The 13933-nt window shown below is 43.0% G+C and overlaps 1 protein-coding gene across 1 annotated transcript in view; it reads left to right on the top strand.

The window, feature by feature from the left end:
• ABCG5 (ATP binding cassette subfamily G member 5) overlaps positions 1 to 13933 on the top strand; it is a 43631-nt gene that overhangs the window by 3377 nt on the left and 26321 nt on the right. The window contains exons 2-7 of the mRNA XM_006138194.4: positions 5665 to 5786; positions 6747 to 6883; positions 7089 to 7187; positions 9455 to 9587; positions 12252 to 12391; positions 13322 to 13451. Coding sequence (XP_006138256.1) covers positions 5665 to 5786; positions 6747 to 6883; positions 7089 to 7187; positions 9455 to 9587; positions 12252 to 12391; positions 13322 to 13451 — 761 coding nt within the window. The remainder of the gene's footprint in view (positions 1 to 5664; positions 5787 to 6746; positions 6884 to 7088; positions 7188 to 9454; positions 9588 to 12251; positions 12392 to 13321; positions 13452 to 13933) is intronic.

Raw genomic sequence — 13933 nt, forward strand, 5'->3', positions numbered from 1 at the left:
TGTGAGATGAAATTATGTATGAAGGACCACGATGATGCTCTGCATGTTTCCAGGGTTGGAACATGTGCCAGAAATGCTGCTGATGTTTGGTGGAGTGTACTATAAGCAGAGGGTCTGTTATCTTCACCAGGATGAGATCTATATGAAATCCTTTGGGAGGAGGCTGGAAGCCTTTTCATTCTTTTGCCATCATGACAAACAGCTGAATGGACTTCTGAATGGTTTTGTTACTCGAGGTAAAAGGTTAATGCCTGGCAAATGTCTGAGTGAAGATTTTGCTCCCTAATACTTGAGTGCAAATTAGGATAGAAAACTGGGAGACAGATGTCCTAGCTGACATGAAACTGGGAGACAGCCGTAGGGAGGAAAGCCAGATGAGGTCTGAGATGAAACTTGTCTTTACAGAAAACAATTGTAAAGATGCTCTGATGATAATGGCCTGGCAGAGGTAATAGATCCTAGAAATGCCACCTTGTTATGAGAGGTACAGCAGAGAGTGTTGCCAGTGGTTTGAAAGGCCCCATTAGCCTGGAAAGGACTAGACTGAGGTCTTAGGCTGGGACTGGCTGTTAGACATGTGGATATAGCCTGTCCAGACCTTTCAGGAAGTGGCTAACCATGGGGTTGGCAGAGACTGACTGAACCTCTGTGCCTGGATGGTAGAAATGGCGACCAAGTGAACTTTTACTGATAACATAGAAAGGAACCTGCTGCTTAAGATGGACAAGGTAGTCCACTAATAGGGATATAGATACAAGTATCAGAGACAGACAGTGTTGCACTGACTTTTTTTTCCACTTTGCCAGGTAGATAGGTCTGGTGGAGGGTTTCCTTTATGCCAAGTATGATTTGTCTGACTGGATCTGAATAAGTGAGTTCTATCAGGTTCACCTACAGAGCTTCCGTGCTGTGAGGTACAGCTGTTCAAGATTGGGGTGCTGGAGATGACTGTGATCCTGAGTTATCAAGTCTGGGAAGAGCAGCGAGGTGATGAGGGCTTCCACAGACATTTCCAGGAGAGAAGTGTACCACTGGGGTCAGGCTGTAACTATCAAAATCACCAAGGCCTCATCCTGCCAAATTCTGAGGTGCATCTTATGAACGAGAGTGATGAGAGGGAATGTGTACAATTGATGGCCCTCCTGGGGAAGGAGGAATGTGTCTGCAATGGAGCCTGGGCCGTGGTTCAGGAAGGAGCAAAAATGCTAGCATTTCCTGTTACATCACATGTTGAACAAGTCTACCAGGGGAAACCTCCACTAATGGAAGATGGAGTTTGCAACATCTGGGACCATTTGTGGTTGTGAAACAATATGTTGAGACAGTCCACCAATTTGTTCTGTATTGAATGAGCTATGCAGAAGTCCCACACCTTGAAGGCTTTCTGGCAAAGGGGAGAGGAACCTGCACCTCTGTTTAAACAAGACATTGCTGTAGTGTTGTCTTCATAAATGATTCAGATTTTTGCATGTTCAGGAGAAGGCCCAGTTTGTTGAAAGTTGCTGTTATGAACATGATTTGTGCCTCCACTTGGTCTCTGGAGTAGCCCTTCATCAGCCAGTTGTTGAGGTATGGAAGCACATGCACCTGTGCAGGAATGCAGCCATGACTGCCAAGCATTTGGTAACTCTTGAGGCACTGCTGAGAAGCCGATCAAGAGGACTGTGAACTGGTAGTGATTGTGGTTCAACACAAACTTGAGATGCCTTTTGTGAGACAGAGTGATTGCAATGTGAAAGTAAACATTCTTCATGTTGAGGGTGGAATATCAGTCTCTGGATCCAAGGAAGGGATGACTGAGGTCAAGGAGAGTATGTGGTACTTCAATTTCTTCATGAACCTGCTGAGTTCTTGCAAGTCTAGGATGGGCCTGAGGCCACCTTTGGCTGCCTTTGGCTTTCAGTGTTAAAAAATACGGGAATAGAAGCCCTTGCCCTTCAGCTTCTGAGGAACTTCTTCACTGCCACTAGAGATAGGAGCAAGTGCACCTCCTATTATATAACAAGTTGCTCATGAGAAGGATTCCTGAAGAGTGACAGGGAATGGAATTGGAAGGGTGAAAGGGCTAAAAATTGGAGGGAGTATTTCCTTTCTACCATTTAGAACTACCTAGCAGTCCAATGTAATACAGATCCATGTAAGGTAGAAGGGGATAGTTGGCATGAGAAGGTAAGGTGGGGTAGATCCAGCATCCACATTGGTCAGAAGACCTGCTTATGGTCTGAAGACAGCTCCAACTGGCCAGAGCCTGGCCTGAAGAAGGGCGGGGACTCTTTCTGTTATTTCAGTCCTCCACGGGGAACTGCTCTGCTTGTTGTGTGGCTGATAAAATTTTGGTAGAGGTTGTGACCTAAAATGTTTCTGCTGGGCCACAGGGGTTTGGAGGACAAGGGACTTGAGAGTGGCCCTTGAGTTCTTGAGGCTATGAAACCTTGCATCTTTTTTTTTTTTTTTTTCAAAAAAGAGGGAATTTCAGGGGAGTTCCTGTGCAGTCTCCTGGACTTCATGGGGAGGCCAGAGACCTTTAGCCAGAAGCTCATCTTCATGGCTACTCCCATAGCTATAGTGCCAGTGGCCACATCCACCCCATCCAGGGCTGCTTGCAGGGAGGTGCAGGTGAAGAACTTGCTCTCCTCAACCACTGCAGAGAACTCTGTGTGGGAATCCTGTGGCAGCCATTCTGCATATTGGGCTCCACAGGTGTGTTAGCAGGGCATGAGGAGGTCACATGATCGCCTAGATTCTAACTGCTGAAGCTGGGTGTCCTCACTTTGCTTCCCCCTCCCATGTGCCTCCTCTCCTGCAGACGCAGCTTCCCTCTGTCTGATAATGATGGCCTGCTGGTTTGAAATGCTGAGCTGCAATCTCCCCTCCCCCGCCCATCAACTAGACCTTCCTTTCAGAAAGGTCTAATTTCTTATCCTCCTGATTTTTCAGAGGGGACCCTGGTAGCCCAGGCACTCGCACTGATTGGCTGCAGGGAGTCTGGCAGAGGGTGTGTGTACAGATGTTTGTACTCCTTGCCGAGGACAAAGTACCTCCATCATTTCTCTTTGCCATGGCAGGCAAAGAACCCATGGTCTGCCACGAGGTTTTAGTGAAGGGGGGGGAGGATGTCAACCATGGGGTCAGCATCCTCCAGCGCTGCCTCTATCTGGATCCCCAGGTTCTGTGCCACCCTCAACAGGAGTTGCTGCAAGACCCTGCTGTCTTCCAGGACCAGGGCTGCTAATGTGCCTGTCACCACCTTGTCAGAGGGTGAGCCTGGCTGGTAGTGGCTCCTGACCTCTGTTCTTGGTGCCCAGAAGGTTTCATGGTGCCTAATGCTCTGGAGTGGGAGGAACTGCGCAGTCCCAACAGGTAGAGCTGAAAATGCCAAGGCCATCACTGCCATGGCTGTCGGTGTGGTGTGGATGTTGGTGCTGAACCTGTTGCTGCCGTGGAAGCTGCAGATGCTGCTGCTGCTGAGACTGTCATTGCTGTGGGTACTGCCAACATCGGTGCTGTGGGAGTCGGTGTCGTGGCAGATGACTGGGATGTTGCTATCTTCAGGCCCTTGGTGCTGACATCACTGGTGATGGTACAAACGACACTGCGGCTGCTGATGTGGATGTGAAGTGTGACCTCTAGTTGAGTCTCTGGCTCTGATGAAATGCTCAAGGCATCTAAAAGGGCCATTGAATCGGAGCCTACCTCTGAGCCAGCCCTGGAACCAGCTAGGGCTACCGATCATGTAGGGACCAGGGCCTTCTGCTCCTGATGGCACAATATGACTCTGCTGCTGACTCCAGGGGCTTTGTCTAGGAGGACCAAGGAGGAGCAATGCTTATCAGTGCCAGTGATTGGTGCTGAGGACTGGGGGACCAGTGTGGATCCCCCATGTGGGGGAATGATGTGGAGATGATGGCACTGAGGGTTGAGTTGACACTAGTAACTTGTCCTTCCTTGCAGGGGAGAATGCTCCTGTGAGCTCTGGCAGATTTCTTGCATCCTCACTCACCTCTGGCATGGAGGGAAAATTCAGCTCTCAGCTGTGTCCAACCAGGACACAGAGAGGTCTGGACCCAACTGAATACCCTAGGACAGAGGTTCTCAAACTTTGTGATACTGCGTCCCTCCTCTAAGTTGCTCGCGACCCCCAGGGCGTCGGGACCCACAGTTTGAGAAATGTGGGTGTGCCTAGAGGGCAGCAGCAAATGTGACCCTGGTTGGCAACAGGACTGAGATGGCATGACTCAACCACCTGCTCTTTGAGCTTGGCTGAAGGGCAGCAGCCCCTCTTCAGCTTCTTTTGGGCACTGAGGATTGACTATGGCTTATGTAGGGGGCCTGGTGGGTGGAGCCCTGGTTGTGCTGAGTGTCTCTAGATGAGCCCTTCCTAAGCACCTTCTTGGCATGCTGTCAGTGCCAGCACACTCCACACCAATGGGGAGGAGCTCAGAGTTGGCTCCATTGAGCCGGGGTCCAAATGCAAACAGAGCACAGCCTCCACAGGGCTCTTGAGAACTGGTTCTGGTTTTTCAGAGTTCTGGGACAAAACTCTTGACAGATCTTGCGGTGCTCCTAATGTCTCTCCCCCAGACACATCAGTCTGTGCGGTTGCCCCAGATCCCTCATTTTTTGAGGAGTAACGTTAGTTTGAACCAAGGGGTTTGATTCAAAATAACGTGTCCCGGAACGCACTTCCTGGTTCAAATCAGCTGGCGAGCGGAATAATGCGCGGGCAAGATTATGCTAATGAAGCGCGGGATAATTAAATCTCCGCTTCATTAGCAAATTTGGTCGGCTACATTTGCATCCCTAGCTCGAACTAGGGAGCAAGTGTAGACGTACCCTTACAGGAAAAAAAAAACAAATTGTCTGGTAGCACTTTATAGACTAACAAAACATGTAGATGGTATCATGAGCTTTGGTGAACATTTCAGCTTGCCTAACCACAGTCTGACAGATCTGCAAGTAGCTGTCTTGTCACAAACCAGCTCTACAAGCCAAATACACAGAGAAGCCCTAGAATCCTGGTTCATCCACAAATTAAATTCACATGCTAATGGACTCAATCGTGATATTGACTGGTGGGAACTCTACCTACTTAATAACCACTGAAGGTGCTAACAGCTCCCTGAGTGGTATCTATCTATTGACTTTGATTTTTAGCTGCTTAGGTTTAAGTACCCATTCTCCAGATATTTAATGATGCTCTGTCTCCTACCCCCCTCCCTGTTTCTTCCTCTCTTCCCCTCCCCTTGTCTCCTATTTATTTAGGGTTTTCATATCCCCAAATCATAACTCCGGTCATCTGAAGAAGTGGGCTGTGCCCACGAAAGCTCATGATACCATCCACATGTTTCGTTAGTCTATAAAGTGATACCAGACCATTTGTTGTTTTTTACTCCAAGAAGAAATATTCATTATGCCTCCCTTTGCTCTTCCACCTAAACCGGATTATATTAGGAAGGTTAAGTCTGGTACTACTAAGGTAAAAAACAAGCAGAAAAAAACCTTTAAAATATTTTTTTGAATCCTCTTTATACATCAAAACAGCAGAAACCTACCCCACACCAAACACAACTCAACACACACCCACTTTTTAAAATATTTTTACAAGATATTTTAAATTCTTCCAGATGCCACATTTCATCCTTTTCAACTTTCTTTTTTTTAAAGACAACGTCTTGGACCTTGGTGGGATATCCCATCGTACCATAAAAAGCGCACACGGCAGATCCTCAGAGATGTCTCATTTCACATAAAGAGTGGCCAGATTATGGCAATTTTAGGAAACTCTGGTAAGTAGGCCAAAACTTCCAAATCTAAAACAGTAGTACTTTTTAAAAAAAGTACATACCACATTAACTTTGTAGAATGTTATGATTGTGGCACTTCTGTAATAAGGCCACAATGCAGACAGTATTTATAACACTGGTTTACTTAGTTAAATAATTGACTTCTTGATTGATGTCAACAGTCTCTAGCTGGTGAATGGCCTTCTTGGCAGCATTACTCTGGTGAGGATTTCTAAAGCACAGTCCACCCCCTGGACACCAGAATATGCTCTCCCATTGCCTACCCTGAATGGGCTGGGAAGAAGCTGGCTATTTTGGCTTTAGAACACTTGTAGATTCTCACATCTTTGAGGTCACTTTGCAGTGCACCAGTGATCTTAGCAAGGCCAAGAAACTAGCCAGAAGGTTTTTATTTTTTAAAGAATGGAACTCTTGCAGACTATCAAAGACTTGTTAAAAAAGAAAAGCTGTATCAGTGCATGCATGGCCATTGTCAGCCCGTCTCTTTAGAAACATGGCATTTTCAGTCAGTCTCCATAGAATATATGTGTGGTCATGCTCAGAATACCAGGAATGGTGAGTTACCATGTTACTCCCTGCCTCTAGTACGGCAGGGTCATGACCATGGTAGCTTTAAGTTAGTGTCCTGACACTACCAGCCTTTCAGCCACTCAAGCACTCTCCTGCAAGCTGTGCCAGCCTTGTCTTTGCCATGCAGGTTAACAATAAGTGCATTCTTGTTCCCAGGTCCTTTGAAGCATTCCCCTGTGATATCCAGCCCCTGAACTGAAAGAAAGAATGAGGAGTCAATACGAAACAAATGGTCACAATTATGATGCATGCACATTAGATGCATGTGCAATGTCTTGGATAATGGAATCATGACCCCTGATTGGGGCCAATAGGTACTGCTATAATAAAAATAATATATGAATATAAATGAGATTTTTTTTAAACTAACAGGCTCTGGAAAAACAACTCTGCTGGATGCAATATCAGGAAGACTGATACATAAAGGAAATTTCTTAGGTGACGTGTATGTGAATGGGCAGAACTTGAAGAAGGAACAATTTCAGGACTGTTTCTCATATGTTCAACAGGTTGTTTTTTAATTTAATTCATATGCATAGAGCCTTTTGTTAGTGATGATAATAATAGAATCATACAGCACGATTATGATTTCCATAATCCTGCCGTAAATCAGAAATGACTCTACAGACGTCATTGAAACTATGCTGGCATGAAATGTGTGTAAAGCAGAACCACACCTGGAGTTACAATACTGTTGTTCTTTTCCTTTTTTAGAATGATTCCTTGTTAGGTTATCTCACCATACAAGAATCTTTGACTTACACTGCTTTACTCGCACTTCAAAAGCGCTCTAACGACTTCATCAGAAATAAGGTCAGTACGTTTTATTCTTCCACTGAGACAAGCAAGACAGTCTCATAGGCATTTCATGTATGCCCAGCAGGTCAGACACACTAATGTCACAGACACTACCTTTCAGCAGATTTGGATTCCCGAGTTCAATTAATGCTCTCACATTATCCTTTCATCAATGGCACTTTTCATCCCTAGATCACAACATGCTTTATAAAGGAATTCATGTATCATCATTCCTATTTTACAAAAGAGATACATATAGCTGAAGTGAATTGCTCAGGATCACACACGAGTTCAACAGCTGATCCAGGAATAAAACTCTTCAGTCTTCTGACTGGCAGTTGTGTACCATGCTGCCATCTGGGAAAAAAATGAATATGTTGGAATGAAATTACTGTTGCTGTAGCTGTGTCAGTCTCAGAATATTAGAGAGATCAGGTGGGTGTGATAGTATGTTTTATTGGGCCAGCTTCTGTTGGTAAGAGAGACAAGCTTTCGAGGGTACACAGAAGACCTGAAGAAGAGCTCTGTATAAGCTTGTCTCCCTCATCACCAAAAGTCAGTCCAATAGAAGATACTCTTACCCACCTTGTCTCTTTGGAATGAAAAAATCATTTCTGAATCAGTACCAATTGCTACTGCATGGGAGAATGAATTTGATACCAAATTCAGAACTCCTTTAGTACCCATCCCCATGGTATCTGAGCACCATTACATACATTAGAACGCCATCATTTCCCTCCTGGAAGATGAACAAAGCTTATATAGCCTCCCTCCTTATTGCTGCTTTTCTGTGAGAAGTCGAAGATTATATGTATTTTTTAGACCCTGACAGAGTGATCAGCTCTGCACACAGTAGAGAAGAAACACTCCTGTCCCAGTGATCTAGCAATCTAAATAGAGACAAGGAAAATGAAAACTAAATGGACTGGGGAAAACAGACAGAAAGGTGTATCCAGGTCATTAATTTCCTGGTGTCATTTGTGCCCATCCAGGTGCTTTATTTCACAGAGCTGGCAATGGATGCCATTTTTACAATTGTCTGGGGAAAATATATGAATTCTGTCTGTGCCTTATACTGGGTGAAATGCAGGTACAGCCAGCTGTTTGGTAGAAGAACATTCTAGCAAGAGGGCAAATGGCTGCTGCCAGGAAGTTTTTGAGGTATGGAAGTCTATGGAAGTTTGTGAAAAGTTGCCAAAGATAGTGACCTCCAGGCAAAGGTGCTACCCAGCAAGTGTGGAGTTCCAGCTTCTGAGAGATGCCATCTACTTAGAGCCTAGTCTCCAATCTTTAATCAAGCAAATGTGAGTTGTGCTTGAGTAAGGTCACAGAACCTGGCTTTTTGTCAGTGAAGCACAGCTTCCTGGTTCTTTAAAGCTCTACATACTGATTCTCAATTATACAAAGGCTCCTATAGACTGCTCTAGCCTTGCTCACTTTAATGCTCCTTGATATGATGAAAGAAAGCTGTACAGACAGCCACAAAAAATCCTACCACAAGATGTTTTCTTTGCTGTTTTGAGCTACAGATCAACACCAGTAGCCTCTACTGGATATGCAGTCCAGCACAATTCTTGATAGGAAGACAATTGAAATTCTGTTCTGATTTTGGAAAACGCATCTCCAAAGTGACCAGAGATGAAGCAAGTAGCCACATTGAATAAAAAGGCAAAAAAAGATTATCAACACTTATATGATAAATGTCACTCAGTTAAAGAACTGCTGGGTCTATAATATCACAAACCATTTGTGTCAAATTGGATGGAGAAAAATGATGGACAACTCCAGCTGTAATAAAGAAAGAGAATTAGTTCCCAAATTATATGTGATTGAAGCGGACAATGGAGAGTTTAACAGAAATCATAGACATCTACAAAAAGCATATTCCTCAGAAAGATCAACAGAGAAAACTCTAGGATGGCAGATAGAGAACAATACTCAGACTGCCAGTCATTTAAATTAATGGACAGCCAGATGGCTAAGATGTTATGATGGTGTATAATTAGAAAACCAGTGTCAGAGACACTTGACCCCAAGGCTGAACTTTAAAAATTTTGTAAATGGTTAATTGAAAATGAAATTCTACCTTCCCATTCAAGGATCAAATACAAATAAATTCAGATTATTGCAAATAACTTACACTAACACGAAGTGTGGACAGCATGTTGGGGACAGTTTAGAATGATATAAGCTGTTTCTTGCAATTTTTAATATTGTGTGCAGCTGTCTGAGTTGGGCATTGAATATTATTTCACATTTTTAAAATTGTAACTGTTTTGCAGGTAGATGCTGTTATGACTGAGCTGAGTCTCAGTCATATTGCTACTAGTGTAATTGGAAGCCGTATTTTTAGGGGAATTTCTGGAGGTGAGAGGCGTCGTGTTTCAATTGCAGCCCAGCTATTACAAGATCCTAGTGAGTACTGAACAGCTTTTCAAAATAAAACAAATATCTTGTCCTTTTCATTATGCTGTCACTTTGTGCACACTCCCACCACCCACCCCTAAATAACATTTTCAAATATAATAGCACTTTTCTTCTGTCACAGATCTACACTCCAAACTTCCATTGCTTTCAACTTGCAGACTCACTGCATAATCAGCTCTGCAGAGAGGCAGATATGTCTAATGACTAGAACACAGGCTGAGACTTCTGTTTTGTCACTGGCCTATTCTGTGGCCTTGGGCAAGGCACTTGCACCCTGATAGTTATGTTTAAGCAGATGCCTAGTTCTTATGGATTTAAGCATGTGTTAAAAAACCATGTGCTTAAATGCTTTATATCTGCCCATCTTTAAAACACAGCCAATGAAACTTACATATTTTAGCGGGGATTTGTAAGGATTAATTTTGTAATGATTGTTCAGCACTTTGCTTTCAAAGTGTAATGTATGTGTTCAATTTTATTATTTATTATATTTATTCTTCATATTTATTTATTTGGCTATAAAACAGAGTCCAAAAAGCACTCTATACACAAAGGCTACATCTAGACTGGCATGATTTTCCGCAAATGCTTTTAACGGAAAAGTTTTCCGTTAAAAGCATTTGCGGAAAAGAGTGTCTAGATTGGCACGGATACTTTTCCACAAAAGCACTTTTTGCGGAAAAGCGTCCATGCCAATCTAGATGTGCTTTTGCGCAAAAAAGCCCTGATTGCCATTTTCGCAATCGGGGCTTTTTTGCGCAAAACAAATCTGAGCTGTCTACACTGACCCTTTTGTACAAAAGCTTTTGTGCAAAAGGACTTTTGCCTGAATGGGACCAGCATAGTATTTCCGCAAGAAGCACTGATTTCTTACATGAGATCATCAGCAAACTCAACTTGCCTTGACAATTACTTAAAACTGCAGTCCAGTTGGAATAACCATTTGCAGTATAACAGTGCTCATACATAAATTAACGCAACCAGCCAGTAAATGATGCATACCCCACAGCTTAGCAAATGCAATTTTTAGAGCACTGATATCCTACTTTCTTGATCACTCTTGTGAAGAAATTTATGATTTCTGTTGGAAACATAAGAGAGACCATTATATTGCAAAATTAAAAGCATCAACATCTGCAGTTTGCCACATTAATTCAGCCAATGATGAAATGGGATTTGAATTTCCCTTGATAAATGATGAAATATTGAAGTATGTACCGTCTGAACTCTGGTTTAATGACAACAATCATAGAATCTAATCAAACCGGTGGACTGTCAGGTGGGGCATTTTCCATGCTGTATCTCTTTTGTGGAAAAAATAAAATAGTTTGGGACTGTCTCTCCTCCTCTTCCTCCTCCTCCAGCTCTCACACCCTCAAGTATAATAAAATACACATTAAAATGACAAAGAAAATAATGCAGTAATAAGACTGTTTAATGTACAGAACTACATTCTGTACTACAGGATAATTTAAAATAGTCCATTATATAAAGCAGTTGTGTATACTGTATGCATGCAGAATACATATTTTTAGCTAATTTTACATATCCTTATAAGCATCATTTTATAATGCTAATTCTAAAAGCTGACAAACCCACGAATCTACTTTGGTAGCTTCACTGAGAAAAAGTGAACATTAAAAAATGATCAAATTCTAATTCTGAGTATCAAAGAGAGGACCTGATCTTATTCACTTCAGTATTCACCATGGTTGAAATTGGATCATCGAAGCAAGTAAAGCAGGGGTGGGCAAAATACGGCCTGTGGCTGCCCTGTCAGACCCTCAGGAAGGGAGGGTGCGCCATCTGCCTCTCTGCACCAGAGGAAGGGGGAAGTTTCACGCACTGCCCCCACCCCCAAGACAATCTTTCAATTCCTATTGGCCGGTTCTCATTGGCTGCCCCTACCCGCAGCACAATCCCACTCCTCCCTGTGGGTGGTTCCTGCCAATTCGAGCTGAGAGATTGTGCTGGGGGCAGGGGCAGTGCATGAGCAGTCACACTGCTCTGAGCCCTGTTGGGCTGCTCGCCAGGAGCCACCCAGATAAGTGCCTCCTGGCCAGAGCCTGCCTGTGACTCCTCAGCCCCTCCTGCACTCCACTTCCTGCTCCAGGTCAGCACCCCTTCCTGCCCCAGGTCACTGCCCAAACCTTCTGCACCGCACTGCTCCAGGTCACAACCCCTCTCAGATCCTGCACCCTTCCTACAACCCTCCCCCAGGCCACAATCCTCTTCTGCATCCATAACCCCTCCCAGACTCTGCACCCCAATCCCGTGCCTCAAATCACAACCCCCTCCTTCACCCAACCTCCCCCTCAGATACCACACCCTCTACTGCACTCCAAATCCTTACCATGAGCTCTCTTCTGTACCCAACCTAATTCCAAACGCTGAACCACTTCCATAGAAAAGTGTAGCCCTTGACCACTTACCAAAATCTTGGAGTGGCCCCCATCAAAAATTATTGCCCACCCCTGAAATAAAGACTGAGGGATCAGGCTAGAGAAATAAACCTATTGTGTGCATAGATTTGCATGGCTTTTAGAGGTACTTCTACAGTGTGCCTATATGAATGTCTATAAAGGACAGAATCTATAGAGTTTGTTCCCCATTTAACTGAATTTTCAGAAATTATCCCTGTTATATTCGCAGAGGTCATGTTACTCGATGAACCAACTACAGGACTGGACTGTGTGACTGCAAATCAGATCGTCTTGTTGCTTTCGGAACTTGCACGCAAAGACAGAATTGTGATTATTACAATTCATCAGCCACGGTCAGAACTTTTCAGAGTAAGGAATATCCAAATGATAATAGCTTCCTACTGAGCATCACTTCATGTAGGTTTTTCTGACAATGAGAGTTATTTACACAAAATTAAATACAGTCTATTTTCAGATCCCTGCACAAGATCCCATTTTTCACCATATTAAATTCAAGTTGCTTATCCTCACCTTTGTGGCCCTTACAGGTCTACCCTTTTCCACTTCTTTGTTCTTGTCTCATGTCTAATCACACTTCCCATTGATCCCTCTGCTGTACCAATGATACTAACTCTGCCTTTCTGAACTGTTATATAAAAAGTTCTCTTTCAAATTCCTCTCCAAATGTCATTTCTTCTGAGAGACGAGAAATTGGCCAGCTAATAATTACTAGGTTGATAATGGTTAGGTTAGATATAGTTGTGTTTATTTTTTTTAAATGACAATGTATATAATGGCCAGCCTTACATGATTTTTTTTGTACCCAAAACACTTTTAAAGGGACCTGGTTTTCAGGTAGTAGTAAACATCCTTGTCTGACCTTCCTGAGTCAGATCTTTGCAAAGACTTCACAGACTCAGATTACTGAGAGACAGAAAGAATCAGTGACATGACCAAGGTCACAAAGCGAATCGGTATTAAAAATGAGAACTCACAAATTCATTTCCCATTTCTGTGTTTGGGCTGCAACTTTCTCTTCAGATCCAGTAGGATCCAATACCTTTAAGAAGAGTCAGTTCTAACAGATTAGAATTAAAAAGACATTTGGCAGTGCAGAAATACAATAAAGAAATTTAATAATGAGGCAAATCTATGCTTCCTGTCAAAGACCCCTTTGATTTACCAAATTGTAAAGTATTACTATGGCATATTACTATGGCAAGTACTATGCCATATTACTATGTTTTCCTTGTTAGTACTATGTTGCTCTCATTAATACATATTATATTGTCCAACCAGTTATTTGACAAAATTGCCATCATGAGTTTTGGAGAATTGGTTTTCTGCGGGGATCCTTCAGAAATGATCACATTTTTTAGTGATTGCAACTATGCCTGTCCTGAACAATCAAATCCTTTTGACTTTTATGGTAAGTTTGTCCAATTTGTATTCACAAAGATATTGGTATTTTATTCTAGGGAAACAGGTTGGAATTTTTGTAAACATAACTTATTCTAATTCTTCTCATTCTTTGTAATTGTGCTAAACTAACTTGTTCCATTGCATCTAAATGGGGATCAATGATATAAAACTATGCAACATAATGAAAAGAACAACTGCTCTTAGATCTGAGAATAAAAATAACTGTAGAATTAGTAACAACATAGTTTAGGCCAGTTTTGAAAACACGCTGCTTCTTTCTAGTATGATACTTATTTTAACCTGTGAGATATAGAACATTCAGATGCCATAGCTACAGGCAAACAAGAACCAGAAAAGAAAGTGCAAACTGCTGTAAATTTCACTATGGATCAGTAAACAGTGAAAATACACATTAGCACTGCAATAGAACAATATGACATAATAGGGCAGGGCTACTCAAAACACAGCCTGTGGGCCACATGTGCCTGC

Source organism: Pelodiscus sinensis, chromosome 3 (genome assembly GCF_049634645.1).
Source record: "Pelodiscus sinensis isolate JC-2024 chromosome 3, ASM4963464v1, whole genome shotgun sequence".
NCBI classification, from domain to species: domain Eukaryota; kingdom Metazoa; phylum Chordata; order Testudines; family Trionychidae; genus Pelodiscus; species Pelodiscus sinensis.